Source organism: Danio rerio, chromosome 1, assembly GCF_052040795.2.
Source record: "Danio rerio strain M-AB ecotype USA chromosome 1, GRCz13ab, whole genome shotgun sequence".
Taxonomy (NCBI): domain Eukaryota; kingdom Metazoa; phylum Chordata; class Actinopteri; order Cypriniformes; family Danionidae; genus Danio; species Danio rerio.
This window is the reverse complement of record NC_141021.1, coordinates 18,081,309-18,104,368: the sequence shown is the minus strand read 5'-3', so window position 1 is coordinate 18,104,368 and position 23,060 is coordinate 18,081,309. Positions and strand designations below refer to the sequence as shown.

Here is a 23,060-nt window from a genome sequence, read left to right as displayed (position 1 = left end):
CCAAGTGCAAACACAGATAATATGTGCTTGTCTCCTGGAAAAAAAAGCTTCTGCAAAAATTGCATTATGTTCTGAAAAATGTTTACTATTTTTTTTCAGCAGATAGGCGCAAGTGGATCTCTGTATGTTACCAAAACCAAAAGCATGACTGTAATGTGCATACATCTTTCCATTTTGCAGCTTTGCTTTCATGGCCTTCACTCAACAATATCTGTACACAAAACAGCAGCTTGATGATGTATCGGAGTTCAGAAGGGAAAAAAGATGGTTTGAACATTAAGGTGGCAAGTGGGGAAAAATTTAACTTTGATACAGACCAGGCAATTGAACCAAGTGTGAAACCCTGAGTCTGCAAGCTAACATACAAAATTATTCAGCTGTTATTGCACTTTAACTTACTCTGTCTTCATCAAAATAGGATGGTGAGAACGTCTTTTCTCTCTCTAGTGTTTTCATCTCCTAAACAAACAATGTAAACATTACTCCTTTACTTTAACACAAAAGTACTGCTCATACATAGGCAGAGGTTGAATTTCACACATCTTACCTCAGTGTGAGGCGAGTGTTTAGGAGATGTGTGGCCGGACCGCCTCTTGGTCCTGAGTTTGTTTTTGGAGGTGTTCTGATCTAAATCTTGCATCAGTCTGAAGAAGGCGAGCTCATTAAACAGGATCTCAGAGATCTCCACCAGCAGATCCTCACCGCAGTCCTGCAACTTCCGACCTACAAACTTGCTGAGGGAGTCCTGTGCCAAGAACATCAGTATCATGCACTTAAGAAACCAATTGAAAACATTTACGACTAACATAATATCACTAATGCAAGTAAAAAGTCACCAAACAGCAATCTAAGAAAAGCAAACAATAAATAACAATGAGCAAGGCAGAAAATTCACATCAGAATATGCCTGACCTGCAGGATGCCTTCCAGCTGCCGGTGGAAGAAGCGAACAAACTCTTTGCTTTCGTCATTTTGCTGAGTGAGGTTGAGCACCATGTGTCTCACAGCCTTGAGCAGCTTCTGTGAACACACCTCCCCAACATGCTCCTGAAAGAAAGACACATGAGAAACAATCTGTCAACAATCTGAACCCCTTACGGTTGATTTATTTGCAAATGTTAAGAGAAAATTAGAGCAAACTCACCTTCAGGAAGGGAATGACCTCTGTCATGATGGCTTTGATCTGTCGGTCCAGCTGTTGGGTGTCAATCTGAGGACAATGTGCATCTGTAGACAAATGTCCTGCACCTAATAATGGACAGACATGCAAACAATGCATTAAAACAGCCAAGCAGAGCTACTTAAAGTGGTAAAAAAATTAAGCATTTAATATTGGCAAGCAAGCAGAGCTTAAGGTAGTGCCATGAAGTAAAACCATGAAGAGCAACTCGAAACTTAAAGAAATATTGCATTCATATTTTTAAGTTGGTAAATGAGAACACACTAACAGCACATATTTGAAATGAAAACTTAGCTTGTGATTGACAGCAGGGATGGCCAGTATTTATGATACATGTATTTTAAATATGTATTTTTGTATTTTTTAATTTGTATTTTATGGGGGTTATGTCAATTGGTTTATATTTTGTATCAAAATACTTTTGTGTCTTGTGTTTTTAAAAATACTGTAATATACTTTGTAAGAAGTCTACATGAGAGAGAGAAAAACAGAGAGAGAAACAGAGAGAGAGAGAGAGTATTAATTATATTGCCATTTTAGCTTCTACAGCTATGTCATGGCAAAAAAAAAAAAAAAAAAATCAGATCAAGTTTACCACATTTTATAAATACCATTTTTCTATAATTATAAAAATATTCTAACAATTAAAAGTACCAGTAATATAAAAAGACAGTATAATGCACAATTCGGCATCAGCATCTTTACTTAAGAAATGAGATGAAATAAAACATCAGTCCTTAAAAACAAGAGGAGCCTTCAGCACAATCATTCTCAGTGTTGGTGCTGCAGGTGGAAATGCAGAAGAACTTACAAAAAACACCTAAAGATGCTGTAGTGGTGTTCACTAAGGGGGCAAACTGAGACTCTTCCAGTTAAAGAAGAACTGAAAAATCCTGGAAGATTGAGTATACTGTACAAATAACAGTAGTTTTGGATGGACTGCTGATGTAGATGCCAAAAAAATAAGACAAACAATATAAAAATAAGTCTAACAGTGGCGATTCCTACAATTCTTCATTGGCTGTTTCAAATGCCAGATGACCTGCAGATGCACTGTACAGTAATTAAGAGATGTCAAAATGGTACAGTACAGTATATGAGACACAAATATTTATTTAATAATACTCCAGTCTATACAGATAGAGATAAGTTTTACATTTTGCATTGAAGAGTACAGTTGCAAATAACATGATTTAGGAAAATGACTAAAACTGGAGATTTCATGTGTTTAAATCAGGTAAAAAACTACATTTATTTAACAAAAAAAAAAAAAAACAAAAAAAAAAAACCTCTTAACACAATAAAGAGATACAGTACTATATTTCAACTCATTATCTGCATTACATGTTTTTGGTTAGTGATTAAAGAGATCACCTTCAACACAGGACTTTCTGTATGAAAATTGTACAAACGTTATGCTAAAATGAAAAAGAAAGTCAGTTTAATGACGAAGTGACTGATCAAATATGCCTATTGAGTGAAGGTTTGCGAAGACATGTCATGCTCCCTTGGAAAAGTATTTTGGAGTATTTTCAAAATACAGTGTTTGATTTTGATACATTTATGGCTGCTGTATTTGGTAGTTTATTCTGATACACATAAAACTGAGGTACTTGGCATTTTATTTTTAAAATACATTTCAATGTATTTTTGCCCATCCTTGAATGACATTTTTTATAAATAAATAAAACATTTTAAACTGGTTCTCTGAGAGGAAAATTTCAATGTAGAGGAACTTTTGAGCCAGGTCACACAACATGCCATAAAGCAGCACATAATACAGACTTCCTAGATTGTAAAGTAAATATTTTGTAATATCACAATAAAAAATATCTCAAAAATGTGCATTTAATTAATTATGAAACATATTTACTGGCAGGGACTATTTGTCAGAAACATTGTGAGCAAATGCAATGTAATAAGCGACTATAGACACAAGTTTTTACAACCTCCCATCCTGCTAGTTGACTGGTTTCTTTGCCATTGCGTTGGAAAACCTCATACAATGTTTCTAATGGAACGCTTCAGATAGCACATTTGACACTGTTGTATGTGTCTGTCGGGTCTGATGTGCAGTGTGACAGTGATGGCAGCAGTACCTTGAGTACCTTGAGGTGAGGCAACGGTGGCAGCAGCAATGGCAGAGCTGTGCTCAGGGTTATCTGTGTTACATTCAGCCCTCAGCTTCATGCGCTCATACTCCCTCATCCTGGCCAATGCCTTATCTAAATGAATGACTGTGTTACCTGAAAGAGCAGGAAGGAAATAAAAGGACAGAGAGAGCGAAACAGAAAAGTGTTCAAGTGGAGTATGACAGGATTCAGCCCAGCACAGCCCCAGCTTTAGCAAAGCAAGCATGATCGTAGGTAAGCAACCCCAGCCTATCGGTTTTTAGCATGAATGAGCTTGTTTGCACAAAAAAAAGTGCTGTTTTCTTCTTACCCAGGTCATCACTAGCAAATGGTTCAAGGTTGGAGGACGTAGACAGAAGGCTCTCATTGTCCATGGAGTCTCTGTCTGGTACCCTCTTCAATACAGAGTTGGATTTAACAGTTACAATCTTGTCAGATGCATCCTGGAAACATAATGGATAGAAAAACACTCAGCTTATGTAATCATTTGTGTAAAAAAAAAAAAAAAAAAAAAAAAAAAAAAACAACAACAGATGGAGAGCAAATTCTCACATTGTCACTTGTAGCCAAGCTCTCACTAGGCGTGAGCTCTGATTGGGAGCCTGTTGCCCATACAGCTGGACCTAAAGAGGAGGCCTGCTCATCTGCCACACTCTTCTCCGTAAGGTGTCTCGTTACAATGTCCTGGTAGTCCAGAGCCAGAGATACATAGACAAAAAAAATAGAGAAAAAAAATTTATAAAAAAAATAAATAATAATAGTAATAATAATAATAGTAGTAGTAGTAGTAATTAATGCATGCAGGAATTAATTTAAAGAATGATCACATCCAAAATAAAAAGATTGCTTGATATATTATGACAAAGCAATCTCTCTCTCTCTCTCTCTCTCTCTCTCTCTCTCTCTCTCTCTCTCTCTCTCTCTCTCTCTCTCTCTCTCTCTCTCTCTCTCTCTCTCTCTCTCTCTCTCTCTCTCTCTCTCTCTCTATATATATATATATATATATATATATATATATATATATATATATATATATATATATATATATATTTTTTTTTTTTTTTTTTTTTAATCAAAACGAACTTTTATTTTGGATGCGATTAATTTTTGCCCAGCACAAAAATTTATAAATAAATAGATGGTTATTACTAAATATAAATAACTTAAATATTTTTATAAAAATAAAAACAATAAACCACAAAGAAAACCGTCACGAAACTCTCTAAAGGGTCTACTACTGCAGTCTTAAAGCGGTTATCAAAGCTAGGTTCTGTAAGCAACAACTGGAAAAAAATAATTTTTATGATTTTATTATTAGCCATCTAGATGGATAGCACAGTACATGGTTGTGTACGGTACCTGCAATGAGTAAAGCGCCCTCTGGCGTAGATAGTCTGTATTGAGCAGTTGAAGCTCATGGAAGAGCTCAATGAGAAAGTGAGGGCGAGACTCATTCTGAGAAATCAATGTTGCCACTTCTGAGTAGATTGTTTCTCTTAAGGCCTCAAAGAGTGAGAAATCACTGCTCACATCTACAGAAAAGAAATGTACAATACAAAAATTAAACAAAGCATTTAAGAAGTAGATCAACAACTGTGGCCACCGCTAAAGAATCTTACAAATATTTAACTATTCAAAACCTTAACATAAGTCTAAGTAAATCATTTGCAAATGTTTCAGTACATTCAAACCATTGTTCACTGAACATTTAAGGAATTTTAAAAGTTTAACACAAAACCATGCACAGACATCAATTCATTTTCAATTCAAAAGCAAACATCCATATCAAAACACAATGGAATTAAATGTTGTCATCAATAAAACTATGGATTTCCCCCCCTTTCTTCCAATGTTCTAACATAATGCTACTGTACAACAGAAAGGAAGTGCTTCTAAAGCTGTATATGTGTGAGAGATTCTACCCCTTCAAAATAAAAACACCTAGTTTATATTTAGCGCTTTTGGATGTAGTTTCTATAACAGATGAAGAAAAAGGAGGCAAGGGGAACACACATGCAGAAAATGTTAGCAAATAGTTAGCACATCAAACAGCTGATGAACATGGAGTTACCTGGGACTTCAGTGCATGCAATTCTGTTAGAGAGAAAAGGTGTTCTCCAAGCATATGCTGTGAAGAAACCAAGAACAGAACCAAAAATGAAATGGGAACGAACAGAAATTAAAATGATAGTGAGTACATTTTAACAGTATATGGACACAGGGAACACAAACAAGATGCTTAAACAAAAATGGGAAAATGTTGCTTCTCCTGCTACACTGCTGGAAGGTGCTTCTGAGGTTGTAAAATATTAGCAATAAGGGAGTATTCATTGTTCTGCATGTGAATATAGTGTTTAATCCAGTGAGATCTATAGCTGAATGAGATCCGTATGAAAAGTCATACCAGATGAGAGGTCGTTTGGCTTGCTGTTCTTAGTCTTGCTGTCCAGTTTTTCCTGTGTGAGCTTGTCCAACAGATCCTGGTTGAGCTCTTTATATTTGACCTGATTGGAGCGCTCTCTCTCAAAATGGGAGTCACTTGAAACACTGTCACTGTCCACAGAGGCTGAAATGGAGGATGAAAACAGTAAATTAACTCTCAGGCTTTTTGCAATTTTTTTCTCACCCCTTTTAAAGTCAAAAAAGTTCAATTCAGCTTTGCCAAATATGCTACATTTACAAGCATATAGCGAACTGAAATTAAGCTACTCTCAGACTCAAATAAATACAAATAGCAGTGCTTCCTACACATAAGACTTTACTAGGGTGGGCCAGCCAAGTATATTAACAGATGACCAAGTATATTAAGTGACATTTTTTTTTACTTTAAATAACATCCTTTACACTTTTTTTTTTACATCCGCTCAATATAACCAAACATCCGCAATCGATAAAGTAGTGGAAAATCTTCACTCGTTTACCCGTTTCGTTCTGTGTGCACGTGAACTGTCAACACTCCCACAGACAGTATAACATGTATATAACAGTATAATATGCTCTGTATGCCCACAGAGATGCACCTTTTTGAGACTTCAAACCTAGCCCGGGTTTTAAACCTAAACCTAACCTCAACTTTTGCTTTCGCTTTCTAAAGCTTGTATGTGTTTTTGCATTATCTTTGTACTTAAGCCTACCTTTGATTGGCTTCGCAACTGACTGCGCACGCACTTCACTATATACTCCATGAGGTCGAAATGACTGGTCTGAACTGGCTGCAAAATATATGTACACAATTAGTAATGATTAATCAACACATCTACACATTTTAATCTTTTAATTATGGTAAGTTTTAGAGATATTGTCTCTTTTTATTCCTTTTTCTGTCATTTATTTCTCATTTGCTGATTATTTTATTAATTTATGTTATTATATTACATAGGCTATTTTATATACATTTCTAAAATGCTTTAGCATTCAAGTTTGCTTTGAACTTGAAAGAGAGAGAAGCACTTTAACCCATTGAAAATAAACAGTCGATAACAGTGTAATAAATTAAATTATTGTTGAAAAATAATTATGTTTTGTCTGTCGCATATAGTTAACTATTTATGTGATGTGGGTAAATGGTGTGTTTCAATCCGGCTACCACCGCAAGTATATTTCAAACCTGTAGGAAGCACTGAATAGTTTTAGTAAACTTTAAGAGAGAAAAATACTATAAATAAAAATAAGGGCACAAAGAAAGTTGAGTGCAAATAATTGAAGAGTGCAGTGCAATGAGACTTTGAATTTTAAAGTGCCAGAGCTAATTTTTAAAGTCTATGTAGAAATACTATGAGTATATCAAACCAATAATGATGCAAGTCAAACTTTAAATACAGACACACCAGTGTTCTTCTGTCCCCTGCCTCTCTTCCGGCGGCTCTTCATGTTGGGGGTCTTGTCTCTGGATGCCAGGCTGGCCTGTGCCGCAGCCTTGCGTCCTGCTCTGAAGGTCTTGGTGACAGTGGTTGGGTCTGCTCTGTCTGGCAGGCTGCTCATAGACTCCTGGGAGTCAGGTATATAAGAGCGATCCCGGGAGGTAGAAGGGTGAGGGACAGGAGATGAGGAAAGCGAGTTCTGCTCTACCTGACTTGGATGGTCTGAGGTAAGAATGGGCCTCTGACTAGAACGATTCAGAGAGGAGTTTAACCAGCTGGAGTTATTAGCATCAGTCAGATTATCAGAGTGAGACTGGAACCTATAAATGGAAGAGGAGAAAAAAAAAAAGGATAAGTTTTTCTTCATTTTTGTTTTTTGAGCAAGATCCCTTAGTTGAATTAGAAGCTAACCAACATTTAAAGCAATTCTTACATTCTTTAAAAAAGAAATATTATACCGTTTCTCTGCATTATTGAGTGGAGATCTCTGTAGTGGAGGGGGGAAGCTCATGTACTCCGTTTTGAGGGATATATTTGGATCATGATGTTGATCTGAACTAGCCTGGTTCTGCTGGAAATCTCCAACTGAAGGGGGAAACATGGGAGTGAAATTAAAGCCTGAAGACAGAAATGAAGAAGAAAGTTATACGTGAATAATTTTTTTTTTTATTAATTAGATTATTTCTCTTATATAAAGATTTAACGTTAGATGACAGACATACCAGTTAGAAAAGGGGAGAAATTTGGAAGTCCAGGAATATTGAGTGCATTGACAGATGGGTAATTTAGGAACATTGAAGGAGATGCAGGATCATGCGCAACACTTTGATGCTGCTGTTGTCCAGATGATGACTGGCTCTGCTGCTGCCGCAACAGATCATTCAGAGTCTGCTTCAATCTGTCACAAATAAAAACGTTAGTGATAAATGAAGCCAAATGTTACAAAACAGAGTCTATTTTAATTAAATTCATCAAATTAAATTAAAAAAGTTAAATTAAATAAAAAGTTTTTACAGTATTTTAATCCATGTTGTTTGAGTATAAGAGTTCAAATGCAACATAAACGGCACTACAAATAATGTTAACACTTTCAAATAATGGTCCATTAGTTAATTTACTAACATAAACAAAATTAATTTATTATTTTTTTATGATTAATATATTTATTAGATCTATGATGTTAGTTAATGTTATTTAACATATATAATATTAGTTCATGCTAACTCACAGTGCTTTAACTAATGTTAACAAGCACTACTTTGGATTTTAATAATGCATTTATAAATGCTTTACAAGATTATTGATACTTAATGTTATTAAATACATTAACTAATGGACCATTTCTGTAAAGTGTTACCCAAATATTTGACAGTGTAATTTATAGAAAAGGTTTCATTCCTAATAAGTAATATCTTATACTTTATTAAAATGAATGTTTTTCTAATGAAGTGTAAAGACACACACCGATTGACATTGTTCTGCTGCCAAGCCAGCTGTGTGTAACACTGGTTTAGCTGGTGCATGATGAGAGGGACCTGAGGAGAGGTCACATTATTGGGCACAACACCGCAGGGGCCAGTGAGCAGAGCCTGCAGCATGTATGAAAGTGTCTACAGAGTAGAAATAGGATGTTAGTGAGATGGGGAAATCAAGATGTTGACAAAATCCATTTTTGTACACTCTCACCTGCTGATCCTGAAGCAGAGTTTGGCACATGGTAGTGCTGAAGTTAAGTTGTTTCTGGAGGTGTGTGATCTGCTCCTGCCAGTGTGCTGGTGCAGCACCTTCAGCGAGAGACAAATCAGCTGCCCATCGCAGGTTCTCCTGCCTCTTCGCTTTGCTGGAACTTCCTCTCTCAGACTGCGGCTGCTGACGAGAACGACCTCTTGATCTACGAGGGGAAGGACTTGTGTTAACTTCCCTGAGAACTTTCAGACTGCAAAATGTTAAAGGCAATTAATAAAGAGATGGTGTAGATTTCCTATACAAACTTAAAGCTTCTTTAGTGTGAGCCTTTTATTTACCCCTCTCTGTTATTCCTGTTGTAGTTGCGTTGTTTTTGTGTAGAGCAAGCATGCCGTTCATCGGTGGAGCTGGACTCCTCTCCCTCATCACGTTCATCATCATCATCATCTTCCTCAGCTCCGACCTCAGAGGAGTAATCATCATCCTCATCACCAAGAGGACACTGTGTAGAACCACCCCATGTGGCCACCGTTCTAAAAGGAAGATTATGATTAGCAACAATTGCCATTATGTCAGCGTGCTGAAAAATGTGAAGGCTGTTCGTTACCTTTCATCACGACTGTAGGACTGGGTCTCGTGTGTGTTGCTTCTGAATGGAGAGTCAGGGAGTGTGCTTCTCCTCTGCTGCTCTGCCATCAGACTCTCCAATTGTTTCCGTCTCTGTCTCAACTCCTCACGCAACATCTGGTGCCTTCGCATCTCTGTCCACAGCTAACATAAAAATATACTTTTAGATTAACAATAAAACAAAAGTTACTTTATTAAAAATCGATTTAGAAACCATCTTTTGCCTGCTTACAGATAGTCCTTCTCCAAAAGTACAAACCAACATATTCTAACATCATGATGACAAAGGTGAGCTGCTGTTTATTGCAATTGATGTGCGCTGATTAGATTAATCAAAAATAATTTAAATTGATATTTAGAACCTATAATTGATTTAATTTTCCCTAGTCGACTTTTTTAAAATAATTTTAAAATTTTTCCTACCACCTGTGGTCACGTGAGGCTAATCTGTTAAGGCTGATTGTTGTTGTTGATTCTGCGACGAGAGTATGTGTATGATCCGGCGTAGCCTTCATGCAGTCTCATACCCGTGCACCTCTCAAAAATGCAACTGCACATAGCGACGAAGTGTAGCTTAAGCTCTGTGATTGGTTAGTTTGGTAGCATTAACCAATGGTACCATGGTATGGGCGGCACAGAGAGCTGCGGGACAGCATACAGCCCGTTGGAGCGAGTGTTTACAAGTGTGCGAGCCACATGGAGAAGCTCCAGATGGAAACTTTTGTTGAGTGTTTACCTTATGATTAAAGTTGTTTCACGTCCGCCAGCTCCTGCCTCTAAACGAACGACTTTTAGCTTCTTGTACATTTAGGTAGCGTTCAGAAAAATTTAAACTCTCACGAAGATACTTGACACAGAGGAAAATAAAAACCCAGTGCCAGCTAGCATTTCTGAAGTATTACTGCAGAGCAACACAAACAGCGCACAGAAGTTTAAATGCACCGCTACGCACAAAGCAAGGAAGATCACTCGACGCAAAAGGCTTTAGAGACTTTAAAGGCTGATTTATATACTTTTGCGGCCAAATCTGATCTCTGGTCAAGTAGGATGATGGACCCATTCTTGAGCCTTACTTTGGTACAGCTTACAATCATTGTCAATGTAGAGCAGAGATGCCTTGAGATTACACAAAAAAATTTATTTACATTAAAGTATTTGTTTTTAGAAGATGCAAGAAATGCACTCTCTAAAATATTATTTACAGGATATACAAAAGTTATTTTGTTCAGAAGAGAATTTTTATATGAAAAGCAATAAAAATAATTTATTTTGTTTCCAAAAGTGAAACAAATTATTTATTTTCACTTCTATTATAAGAAAAAAATGGCTGTTCATTTTAGGCAATGTGTGTTTTAATTTTAGTTGATCAACAGTAATGCTTAATAAATAATTATAGATAGTAGTGTGGGTTTCCTTAAATTATTGTTTAAAAAAAAAATCAAGTAATGCACACTTCATTCAAAAATCTCACACTTGTAATACGTCAGGATATTTACTGTACAAAAATTGTCAGTGAACTGTGCAGGCAAAAGATAAATAAAATAATCGTTCATTAATCATAATCGAGTTAAAATGTTCAATTAACTGAGATTTTGATTTTAGGCCAAATTGCCCAGCCCTAGCTCTGATAAATGTTTACATTAGCTAAAAGCTTAAATTAAACAAAGATGCAGATTATTAACACAACTTCTAATAAACCATTCAAATTTAAACATTTCACAGGATTGGTAAAAATAAATAGACTTTAATCATCAATACACCATGATGACTTGATAAGACACAAGGTAGAAGTGATTTATCACCGTTTTAACGCATACCATCACTTTACAAACTCATTTGATAAATAAACGAAAGCAACATTTTTATTTGGATTCCACACTAACCTCATTGTCAGTGACGGTGACTGGAGGAGGTTCAGTTGTGGGTTTGAGGCCACTAGTGTTGGCTTTAGCTGAGGAAGAAGATTGTAATGGAACAGGAGCAGGAGTAGAGGCTGCTGCAGGAATCTTCCTGCTCATTTGACCACTGGCACTACTGCTCACAGATGACTGAAAATACATGATAGAAAAAAAAAACAAATTAAACTTTCAGCAGATTTGAGCTGTGCGTTTATGGTAGCAACCTTCTGTAATTCAAAAGAGCACGTGTGTGAAGTACCTGAAGATCAGGGCAAGCCCACTGTATGTCCTGTATCTTCCCCTGAATCTCCAATAGTCTCTGTCTCTCTTCATGAAGCTGCTTTAGTTCATGCTGCTGCTGCTTGAGTTTCTCCTCATACAATCTCTCTCTAAAAAAACGAACATCACAAACCATTTCACAAAGGTCTTTTTACTGCAGCCTGATTACTATGAGGAACGCACACCAACCTGGCCTTATCACAGAGGGCAATGTCTCTCTGAGCTTTGGGAGCTGTTGCTCGTGTATTGTTGGGTTGTTGTTTCAAACCCTCATCCTCATTAGCTGTAGTACCATCTGTATCGTCGCTCTATAGAAACATTAACAAAACAATGTTGACACAGAAAGCTCCATTCACACTACATTTGCACAATGAATGACTAGAACATCACCTGCACCATAGCCACCAGTTCTTGAAGTTGTCTGAGTTTCTGTTTGGCTGTTTGAAGACGGTGAACTTTCTGAGCATACTCTGCATCACCGCCCAGACTGCTCCTATGACTGGATCCCGAACCATCACTGTCTCTACCTCCTCCTCCTCCTCCTCCTCTAGCTCCATCGTCATCCTCCAGCACCTCCTCATCATCCTCATCTTTAACTCCAACGTAAGGCCTGTCTCGGTTGTGCTGACATTCTGAAGTGATTACAATGCAAAAAAGAAGAAAAGTGAATATGCTAATGGTTTCAAGTCTTGTTAACACAGCATGTTTTTAAATTTCAGAGTGTGAGGCTTGACCTATGACTGAAGGGATGTTGAGACTGCGTAGGTTGGCTGCTGAGCGATTATTGATTTCACATTCTGTGTTCAGGCGGCCATCTCTATTATTGGAGGCACTGCGAGTCTTTGTCAAACTGTTCATGTCCATCCAGTTACTTGGAGTCTGTGGTTGGGCTGGATTTCTACAAAACGAGTTAGTTTCTAATTAAACAGCCAGTTCACATTTTTTATACTGTACCCTGATAATTCGAAGCAAGAAACTCAACACACAAATGCTCACTTTAATACACCAATGAAAAGGATTTCATCTTTATACCTGATGTTGGTAACTGGTTCGTGGTTCTCCTGCTCTGAATCAAACATGGCCTCAAAAAGTGAACCGTCCTCAGTTTCCTCATCCTCCTCCTTCACATTCTCATTTACAGTATCCACCACCATATCTGATGTCTGTTCATAATACTGAACCAACTCTCTTAGTTCATTCAATCGCTTGTGCACCTCCTTCAGCTTCCTGCATTGAGTGACAAAGCAGTGATCAAATACACCGAGCTGCAAAATTCAGCAATATCCTTTTAAACAAACACTGATGTGATATTGAATGACACAACATTCTAAACCTGAGTTTGTCAGCAGAGTGGCTGTTATCATCAATCTGTGTGTAAGTGGATGAGCCCTGCCTTACTGGACGTGGCCCATTTCCCTCTCTACCCAAAACTGAAGGACGCTCTGACATGCCTACACGTGCACTACGCTGGCTGACACTCTGACCTAAGGAAAAACAAACACATTTACAATTCAACAATTAATCTTAAGGGAAAAGAGACAGTAATCCTTTTAGATGCGTGTGCTGTGTGAGGAAGGGAGGCTTACAGGAACTGTTGTTGAGGGTCTGGTCTCTAAGTGAATGGAGTTCTTGGAGGATCTTGTCCATGGTCTGCTTTTTGTCCTGTAGCTCCTGTAGTTTAGAAAGTTTTGCGCTGGCTGAGGTTGATGCAGTAGTTAGTGGGGCAGAGGAAGGTAACTGACCCCGGGAATTATGGGTAGTGCGTGAGCGGCACACCTCTCTTGAAAGAGAGAGGCATTCTGCCTGCCGTCGGTTATCTGGAACCACCTGAGACTGAGAGAAAGACATTTAAAATGCTATTTAGTGATGCTTGAACAATTAAAAAAAAAACTCAAAGTAGCTTAACATTAAATTAAATACTATATAAATGTAATGCGGTTATATTATGAGTTCTATTTGTCGAACAAAGAATCAACAAGTTACAGGCGAGTCAAAAAACTGCTTTTACACATGATGGCAAAATAACAAACTGCAAAGTACATCGTAGTAGTATATTAACCAACATTTAATTTTGGAACACTACAACTTTTATTCTTAAATTGTAGCAATCTGTCTTATATATTTGGGAACACAAATTATATTCAAAAAAATTGCCTGGTTCACTGTCTGGTATACCTGAGAATCATGTAGCTGGTTATGAAAGCGCTGGATAAGATCATTGAGTTCATCATTGAGCTCAGAAGTAATGCTCCTGCCAGACACACTTCCAGTAGTCTCTGTAACAACTGTAACACGTAAAACAAATGTAGAACATGTAGAATAAAAACAGAAGCAATTCTAACTTCTAGAGGCACAGATCCCATCTTAAACATCGCTCGTACCAGTGTCATCCATCACTGCTATGGCTAGTTCAGCACTTTGCTGCATGGCCAGTAGTGCAGCTTGACGGCCTTGTAGTGCTCGGAGTTGTTCCTGCTGTTCCAGCATCTTTTTTAGCAAGTCATGCTGCTTTCGCATGTTTTCTAGCTCTTCTTTCTGCTCTCTACAGACCCCATGGCCCTAAAAGAGAGGAAGATTTTAATAGGGCAAAGAGCAAGTATCAACATATGGAACCATATAGCAACATATAGCAAGGTGCTGAGATTCAAGGTTGTCAGAGACATTGCTGTGAGCTAAGGTCTAGGCTCAACAATAAGCATCACCACTGGCCAGATGCCAGAGCAAAAGACTTTCAGAACAGCTGACATAACGTGCAAAATCTTAAAGTAGCTTATCTTTACAGAATCACAGATTTTATGTCTTAACAATAACCTAGGATTTATGTTATGTATTGGGCACTCTTGGTATGAATTCTGATCATTTTAAAATTACATTTAAGGGTAACATTTAATATGTACAGGCATTTAACACTTAAAGCAATCTAGCAATCTTGAAGCATCAGTAAATATCAATCAGATATCATTTTGACACTTAGACAGTCATTTCTAGATATTACTGTAAGCTTAAATGTATTCTGTAAAAAACTAGTACATTTTATTATGGCAGATCAAACTACTGCCCTGGCCAGGTCAGCAGGAAATACTGCCACCGTTGACATCATATTACACACAAAAGAGAGAAAAAAAAGGAATCATATAAAGCAAAAGACTCAGATATTCCACAAGCACTAAACCCCAAAGCAGCTGGTTAGGGATCAGTAATTAAAATATACGGTCCTATTCTAAAGCTCGCTTTTCCTTTGTGGAACTCCCTTCCGTTTTATCCTCAAATGAACTCAATAAAAGTATAAGGGCTGCAGTATAGTTTCAGCATTAATATCACAAGCTGACCAGGTGCTACAGTTTTGAACACATTTTTGTGGAGTCATTGCAAAAAAATGTTTAAAGTGAAATTATCATTTTTATGTGCTTTTAAGGCCTGACATTGTATTATCATTTTGCAATGCCAGATCCAGCCCTACCAAGATTTATGTTCCTAAATAACAATATTAGACTGCCCTTGCAGTCAAGTAAAACAGTAAAAACAAAAAGAAATAAAAAGTTTGTAAAGAGGCAGCATCTAACAAGCAGAACATGCATGCATAATATCCTCTTACAGTTCCAGGAAATCTGTCAGCATGACATTTCTTCCAGCAGCCTGCTAAATCTCACCAAAACATTAAACATCAAAATGATATACACTCAAATTAAAAGTAATTATGTTTGATATAAAAGTCAGTTAACAATTTTAACTAAATGTAATCTTAAACTTAATCATCAAAACTAAATTTTTCAAACACCAACTTTCTGACATTCAGTGACAAACTGACAAAATGACAGCCTGACATTCAGTGACAAACTAAAAACATACAAGAAAGCTCCCATTTGCAGGAGTCAAGGAGTTTTTGTAAGCCATCTTTGCTGACTAAGCATAAACTTCAGATTATCATAAATATTCAATCAGATTATATCAGACTAATATTCTATTTCATCTAGGATTTCAGAGCAGTTTTTCAAGAGCAGTACAACTTTTACTATCTTACATGTAATTGAAGTTGTCAAGATTATGGAAAATAAATAAACTTCAATATAGTATTTCTCACTTGAACTGAATACAGTCTTCACTGCATAAATATAAAATATGTCCATGTTGCATACTTTTTGTAGCTAGATCATCAATAACAGACAGCAGCAGGTTATTAGATGGCTGTCATTTTAGGACCTGGATGGATTTTCTCTCCCAAATGTTTGCTTTTTACAAGCACCTTTGTTTAGAAAGGCTTTTTGACATGGTGTGCATTTTGACCATTAAAGTGCAGACACTGAGGCCCATGTTCTGAACCATCACACCTCAGCATGCACTCAGAACTAGTACTGGATTCAGATCTCTTTCAAAGCTGGGTTCTAAATAAATAATTTTAATTGCAAGCACTTTCTGTTCTTTAAAGTCTTGCCCATCAACATTTCAATAACTTAAAAGGTATTGAAAAAAAGATTGTGGAGACGTTCAAAATCAAGATGGTATAAAATTGTCAGATCGCTCAACCCTACTTTACATTCCACCTTGCATGCCCTGTACATTGTGATGATCAATGTTCAGTTCAGGCACCAAGATGTCAGAAAGAGCCTTTGTGAGTACTCACAGTGGCACTGGAGGTTTCAGAGCGCGGCTCCAGGTTCAGAGATGTGCTCTCGGCCACCGAGCCTGAACCTACTGCAGAATCCACCGTAGCACCTTCATCATCATCATCATCCTCATTTTCCCTCGCCTGTAGAGCGTAGGGAGGAGGGGGAGGGCTCAGAAAAAACCCAATTTAAAAACTAGCCCATACTTGCAAAAACTGCTACATTTTAGAATTTAAACGGATATAAACTGAACAGGAAAAAGGCAACAGCACAACACAAATGATCTGGTTATTAAATATTTTTCCATTCAATTTCACACTCAAAAACATTACCATGCACAGCTACTGCAAGTGAGGTCACAGTGAAGAGCAAAAGCATGCTGAGGGGAAGAAAGACGACATGTTGCCCTAGATTTGGGCTCCACATTAATCAAGCCAGCACCACCAAGAACAAAGCCTAACACTGCATATCTGTGGTATGATTCAGGTTATTAAGACTGCTGGTCAGGTTTAAGCAACCTCTGAACAGACACATTTCAGATGAGGTGCTCTGTATTTGTTTGGCTTGGCATTTATTTCTCTCAACAATACAACATACTTTTTTTTCTCCCAAGTTATTTCAAATGACTTGTATATAACTAACATTGAACTTAACATTGAATTATTGTCTTTTGTCATTTATTGTCAAGTTCCAGTCAACATCGAGTTACCTTAAATGAATACATTTAAATGAGTTTTACTTTTAGAAGATTTCAAACTGCACTAAAATCCCCCAGCAATGTAAAAAAAATTAACTCAAAATACTCAACTCCATTCTAATATACCATTTTTTATTGTTTTTTCCAGTGGGTTTTAAGAATGCACTAAATTACTGATATTTACATGCTTGATGAGCTTTGATTAGCTTTTTGTATTACTGTTATTATTTTACTTTTCTTTAAAACAACAAATAATTCGCCTCTGACTGTAACAGGTGGGTCAGTGACAAAACAGGTTTGGCAAGATGGGAAATTTAAAAATCTTTTACAAAGTTGATTTAAAAGCATCCGTCAGATATTTTAAAATGTACAGATTGTATTCATGTTGATTTTATGTAATTAAAAATAACATTTACACCATTTTTTACAGACATTAAGACTGAATGCAACTGAAAATGTCAAATGGTGTAACTGCCAAAAATTGTGAAATATTAAAAAATTTACTCCTTCTAGATGATATGCAAGTGTACACACTGAAATAAATACTTCATTTTAAAATACCACAATAACATTTATTGTATTCGCATTATCTCTAAATGTACATTTTAATGAGTTTTTGCAATATTCGGCCAGACACATGCTAAAAACACTTCTGGTTTCTAAATAATCTTTGACAAATTATGTAAAAAATGTTAAAAACTATTTTATTACACTAAACTAAGTGTTTTAATTTTAATTTCACATTATTTCCATGTACATAATTATATTTTTATGTAAAATACTGGTTACACCAATTGACAAAAACCAGTTACACCACCTGACAGTGTTGCTTCTACAGCCAAAGATTTTGAAATTGACAATTAAAATCAATTCAAATTAAGAATGATAGTCAACAATTTCAGTGGGATTGTCATTGACAAATGTGTTTAGAACAATGAAACCAGGTTGCTGAACTTTAATACACCAAGTAATAACATCCTTTACATTAAATGTGTGGCCCTCATCAATAGAATATTAACAAACTAAAGAAACATGTTTAACATTTAACACCTTTTCCATCACTGTTTCTTTTCAGTTGGCTTAATTAAAATAAAAATAAGTAGATGATATTAGAAAAAAATCCACTATTTTACTTTTAAGCTATTTAGAAACAATTTGCCAAACACTGTACGTAAATCACTAGTACGTAAGAACTGCTGCTTACTCGTTGTTGCCTTGGTGCTGGGATTAAAGGCCAATTTTTGTAAGCATACACGACTGACTGACAACAAATAATTTCATGAGTGTATCCACAACTTATCCACAAACTATTTATTTTATACAGTTAACTTCAGAATTATGCAGAATTATTATTAGTCCCCCTGAGCTATTAGCTCCCCTGTTATTTTTTCCCCAATTTCGGTTTAACAGAGAGAAGATTTTTTCAACACATTTTCAACACATAATAGTTTTAATAACTCATCTCTAATAACTGATTTATTTTCTCTTTGCCATGATGACAGTAAATAATATTAGACTAGATATTCTTCAAGACACTTCTATACAGCTTAAAGTAGCATTTAAAGGCTTAATTAGGTTAACTAGGCAGGTTAATGTAATTAGATAAGTTATTGTATATCCATGGTTTGTTCTGTCAACTATCGCGGGGAAAAAGCTTAAAAGGGCCAATAATTTTTACCTCAAAATGGCTTTTAAAAATTGCTTTTATTCTAGCCTAAATAAAACAAATAAGACTTTCTCCAGAAGAAAATTTTTTATCAGACATGCTGTAAAAAAAACCAAACAAAACTGATTTCAACTGCAATTCATTTGTTTAGCAACTTCTGACTTGTTCTTCACAACTTTTCATCATTAAAGTTCCTCCGAGGCACCTCCAGTTGTTAATAATAATAGTACAACAGCAAGCGCATCAAGTATGAAAACCTCCAAAACTTAAGGCTGTGTGCACTCAGTCTATAGAGGCTTGTCAACCTTGTTTCATTTCCCATGTTAATTTTTCTTTTATTTAAAAAAGAAATTCCCAAGTGCTCTTTAACAGAGAGAATATTATTGTCAACACATTTCTAAACAAAATAGTTTAAATGACTAAATTCTAATAACTGATTTCTTCCGTAATCTTTGCCATGATGACAGCACATAATATTTGACTAGATAATTTTTAAGACATTAGTATTCAGCCTAAAGTGACATTTAAAAATGTAATTAGGTTAATTAGGCAAGTAAGATCTATTGGCCAAGTCATTGGGTAACTGTGGTTTGTTCTGTATTTAAGAAGGCTAACAATATTGACCTTAAAAACTGCTTAAACATTTTAAAAACTGCTTTTATTCTATCCAAACTAAAAGAAATAAGACTTTCTCAAGAAGAAAAAAAATACTTACAACATTTCAAAGGAGGGTGATACAGTGGCTAATGTGGTTAGCACAGTTGTCTCACAGCAACAAGGTTGCTGGTTTGAGTCCAAGATGGACCAGGATGGCTTACTGTGTGGAGTTGACATGGGTTTCCTCTGGGAGCTCCAGTTTCCCCCACAGTCCAAAGACTTGCGGTATAGGTTAATTAGAAAAACTAAATTGACTGTAGTGTATGAATGTGTGTGTGAATGAGAGAGTGTGTACATTATATTGTGTGAATATAAACATGGATTAACATAAACAAAAAAAAAAACATTCATGTTGTGCAGTAAAATAATTTTATCCTATGTTTACAAAGCTTTAATAGTAAGGTTGTGGATTAAGCACCTATTTCTCAAACAAAAATAAATAAATAATCTACACTATGAACACAAATAGTAGTTTAATTTATGTCGCATTTTTGATCAGCATCATGAACTAATGATATTTGACTAAATTGACCCCTGACAGAAAGACTCCTGCTATATGAGTCAAATGGTGTAACCAGTTACACCCCTTGACATTTCAACTTAAAATGAAATTTGACAGGCATTATCAATAACATCTATGTAAGCACATGGGCTTGGTGGGAATATTTCAAATTTAACTTTTAAATATAATACTTATTTTTATAATTATGAACAATTATCAGTGCATTTCTGGGGTCTTACCATTTGACATGCATATCTAAGAATAGCTGACCATACCTTAAAAAGGTCAAAGTATCTCACATTTTAAAAAGAGTTACTAACCTTTGCATGCAGCAATTAGTCTTATCAAGAGTTCTTCTCTGTGATTCAATTTCCTGTCTAACTGTCTTGTGCACAATATTAACAAAATGGCTCAATAAATGGTGGTTACACCATCTTGACATTTCAGAAATTTGAGGTGACAGAAAAAATTCCCCAAATGAATTATAATATTTAAAACAATTGTGCTATATTTACCTTTATTTACTATTAAATATGTCTAATGTAAAATTATGCCAGACTAGCCGATACAATGTTTCATTGAGGCTTTCACATTTTTTAAACAAGGTAAACTATTTGGTACCAATTTTTTTTGGTTACACCACATTGACATTCTTGCAATAATCCCCTAAAAATTTTCTTAAAATGGATTAAAACCAAAAAATTAAACTTGGTCCTCAAAATAGAAATGTATGCAAGTAATTTGCTTATTTATTTTGAAACTGTAACCTACTTGAATTTATTTAAAAGACATGGACACAAAAAAATGAGCGTCACGTCATTGACCCAGGTACAGATGTTATAAAGCCATTAAAAATAAAAACAAGCATTAACTTTCACAGCCCTATATTGGATGCTTAGGCAGTGGACAGTAGGCCTTAGAAGGTGTTGTTGTTTAGATCAGATGGAATTTTATACTTTTGTTAATATTAACAAAATTTGCATGCCTGTTTAGTATGTATTTTACATGTATCAGCCACTGAAAAAAACCTACAGTACCCGAACCTTAAATTAATATCATGCTCATACGATCAGCCTAAACAAAGTTCTATTTCCCCTACTGGCAGTAACGGTCATTAGGGTGCATATAAAAGAACAACTTTATAAAAAACAAATAAAGAATAATACTGACCAGCATCTTTTGAAGAAAACGCAGGTAAGATTTCTCCTGCTCTTTCAAGTGAGTGATGAGGAGAGACAGACGTTCCACGTTTGCAGGCACATCGTTCTTTTCCACCAGGTCGTCTCTCATGGATGTGGCCTTGCCGATGTATTCACGAATTTGCACCAGTTTACTGACAATCTGAATGAAAAAAAAACAAGCTGTGTGAATAAACAGGAGCACAAGAAGGAAGAAATGCTAAAGAAATTAGCAAAAAGGTATGCAGACTGAGAAAAAGAAGGAAGTGAACAGAAAGACAGGGAAGAGAAGAGAAAGAGACCAAGGAAGAGCTCTCACATGGACAGTGGCATATTTTTAAACTGGCCTAAATTCTGAGCGCTCACTGACACATCTGTGCTCCAGTTTTTGCTCAGCAACAGCGGGGAGAATGTTCTAATGAATATAGTAGTGTACAGTCTACTTTTATTATTTGAAAAAGCAGATCATTTTAAAGGCTTTTACAACGGTCAGCTTGCTATTCTTAATAAACAGAGATATCAGTTTTACAATAAAAATAAGTAGAACGGTTGATTCACATACTTCACAAACATTGTGTTCACGCAACATGTGTATGCCGGGTGCAACCAACAAGTGTTGTGCAGTTTAGTTTACCTTAAGCGTGCTGAGCAATTCAGTGTTTTTAGTTAAATATCTTGTGTTAAAACGGCACATTCTCTCCAGCTCCCATTCATAAGCAGAGGGCAGAAGAGATGGCTTTACACTCCAACATTCATAATCTTAGCTTTTGTATTGACATGTAATTTATTTACTTTCGATATGCTAAATTATTTGTCAAACCATTTTATATATAAAAAAAACATATTAAAACTGCAAAACAGAATAAAATGTAGGTCTAATCAAGGAAATTTAATTGATCCGAAACTTAATTAGATTTTTTTTTTTTTTGTAAATTATAAAAGTTGCATCATATCAATGACAACAAACCTGAATACCTGCATGAACAGGACCAAAATTAGGCTACTTTTTTTTTTTTTTACATTGGAACAATTGTATACAGTGTCTTCTGACAGCATGACTAGCAAACACGTTGGAAAAAAACTGCTGAATCTCCGTGAATATTTGGTTAATTTAGAAAACAACTGTTGTGTCTTTTAGTAATGTTAGGAATGCACAGAAAAATGCAAAGCACAATTCTCCTGAGCTCATTAGCCCACTGATGACAGCCACTTTGTAGTGACTTTTAAGGTGGTTAATTAGGTTTGTTGTCTTGTCCTGGGACGTTTGGATTCAACAGAAGCAAAAACTACCTGATCAACAACACATTCCTAGAAAAATACATGATGCATGTGACGCAGTACAATCCGTAAACTTTACCCATTAAAATAATGGCTTGACTTTTATACCGTAAAATTGCAATGATTTTAATTTATTGATCGTGGGCCACAAATATTGTTATTGTGACAATAATATAAATAATTATTCAGCCCTAAAAAAAATAAGTGTTAAAATCTGATCCAGATTGTTAATGATGCATCACAATATCCTGACTAAATTAATTCTAAAAAGGAAGTAACTATAGAGCCAAAGAGAAACACAAATGCACACAACTCAAGACATTACTAAGATATTAAACATCTTAATTACCTGACTGCTGTCAATGGAAAGCTCTCCCCTCCCATCCTCCAATCCCAACCTCTGGGCACCGTCCAGACTAAAAGGTTCTTTAACTACTGCTGGAACTGGGGCAAACAGCTCTTTCCCAGGACTCTGTTTCTTGTGTTCCTTGCCCCCAGGTGTGGAAGAGGTGGACGCAGTGGGCTCTTTGCTTTTGTTAGTGTTGAGGTGAATTGGCAGAAAGTTGAAAGGTTTCTTGGCCTCAGTAGACAGCTGTCTTTGATTGTTGGCTGCAGTTACACGGCCTTGAGAATCACTGCCAATACTTCTCTGTTGGGATGAAAAGTGATATTTTGGATTACCAAATTATGTCTCTGACATTTGCATTTCCTTTTTAAAGCTGGCCTGAATTTGACGGTGATCTATTTGAGATTAAGGGCTTGCTTCTGAGAATTTGCTTCAGAACAAGTTTAATTCCATGAACTTCCTGTCTTGAA

The 23,060-nt window shown here is 36.0% G+C and overlaps 1 protein-coding gene and 1 long non-coding RNA gene across 76 annotated transcripts in view; both read right to left on the bottom strand.

Annotated features, from left to right (window-relative positions):
• The window catches only part of LOC147846759 (uncharacterized), a 1,232,122-nt gene that overhangs the window by 217,071 nt on the left and 991,991 nt on the right, over nt 1-23,060 (bottom strand). The gene's annotated exons all lie outside the window — the stretch shown is intronic.
• Nucleotides 1-23,060, bottom strand: part of pcm1 (pericentriolar material 1) — a 33,567-nt gene that overhangs the window by 6,611 nt on the left and 3,896 nt on the right. For 2 of the 75 annotated variants that reach the window (NM_001441356.2, NM_001441355.2), the window contains 30 exon segments: nt 400-459; nt 548-745; nt 913-1,047; nt 1,145-1,248; nt 3,280-3,426; nt 3,623-3,755; nt 3,865-3,996; nt 4,672-4,844; nt 5,384-5,440; nt 5,717-5,878; nt 7,140-7,492; nt 7,631-7,790; nt 7,895-8,070; nt 8,637-8,782; nt 8,859-9,108; nt 9,197-9,391; nt 9,466-9,629; nt 11,369-11,533; nt 11,643-11,772; nt 11,852-11,970; nt 12,053-12,294; nt 12,397-12,560; nt 12,695-12,889; nt 12,996-13,146; nt 13,249-13,495; nt 13,817-13,947; nt 14,044-14,221; nt 16,284-16,409; nt 20,959-21,129; nt 22,594-22,893. In NM_001441356.2, coding sequence (NP_001428285.1) covers nt 400-459; nt 548-745; nt 913-1,047; nt 1,145-1,248; nt 3,280-3,426; nt 3,623-3,755; nt 3,865-3,996; nt 4,672-4,844; nt 5,384-5,440; nt 5,717-5,878; nt 7,140-7,492; nt 7,631-7,790; nt 7,895-8,070; nt 8,637-8,782; nt 8,859-9,108; nt 9,197-9,391; nt 9,466-9,629; nt 11,369-11,533; nt 11,643-11,772; nt 11,852-11,970; nt 12,053-12,294; nt 12,397-12,560; nt 12,695-12,889; nt 12,996-13,146; nt 13,249-13,495; nt 13,817-13,947; nt 14,044-14,221; nt 16,284-16,409; nt 20,959-21,129; nt 22,594-22,893 — 5,064 coding nt within the window. 75 annotated transcript variants of the gene reach the window in all.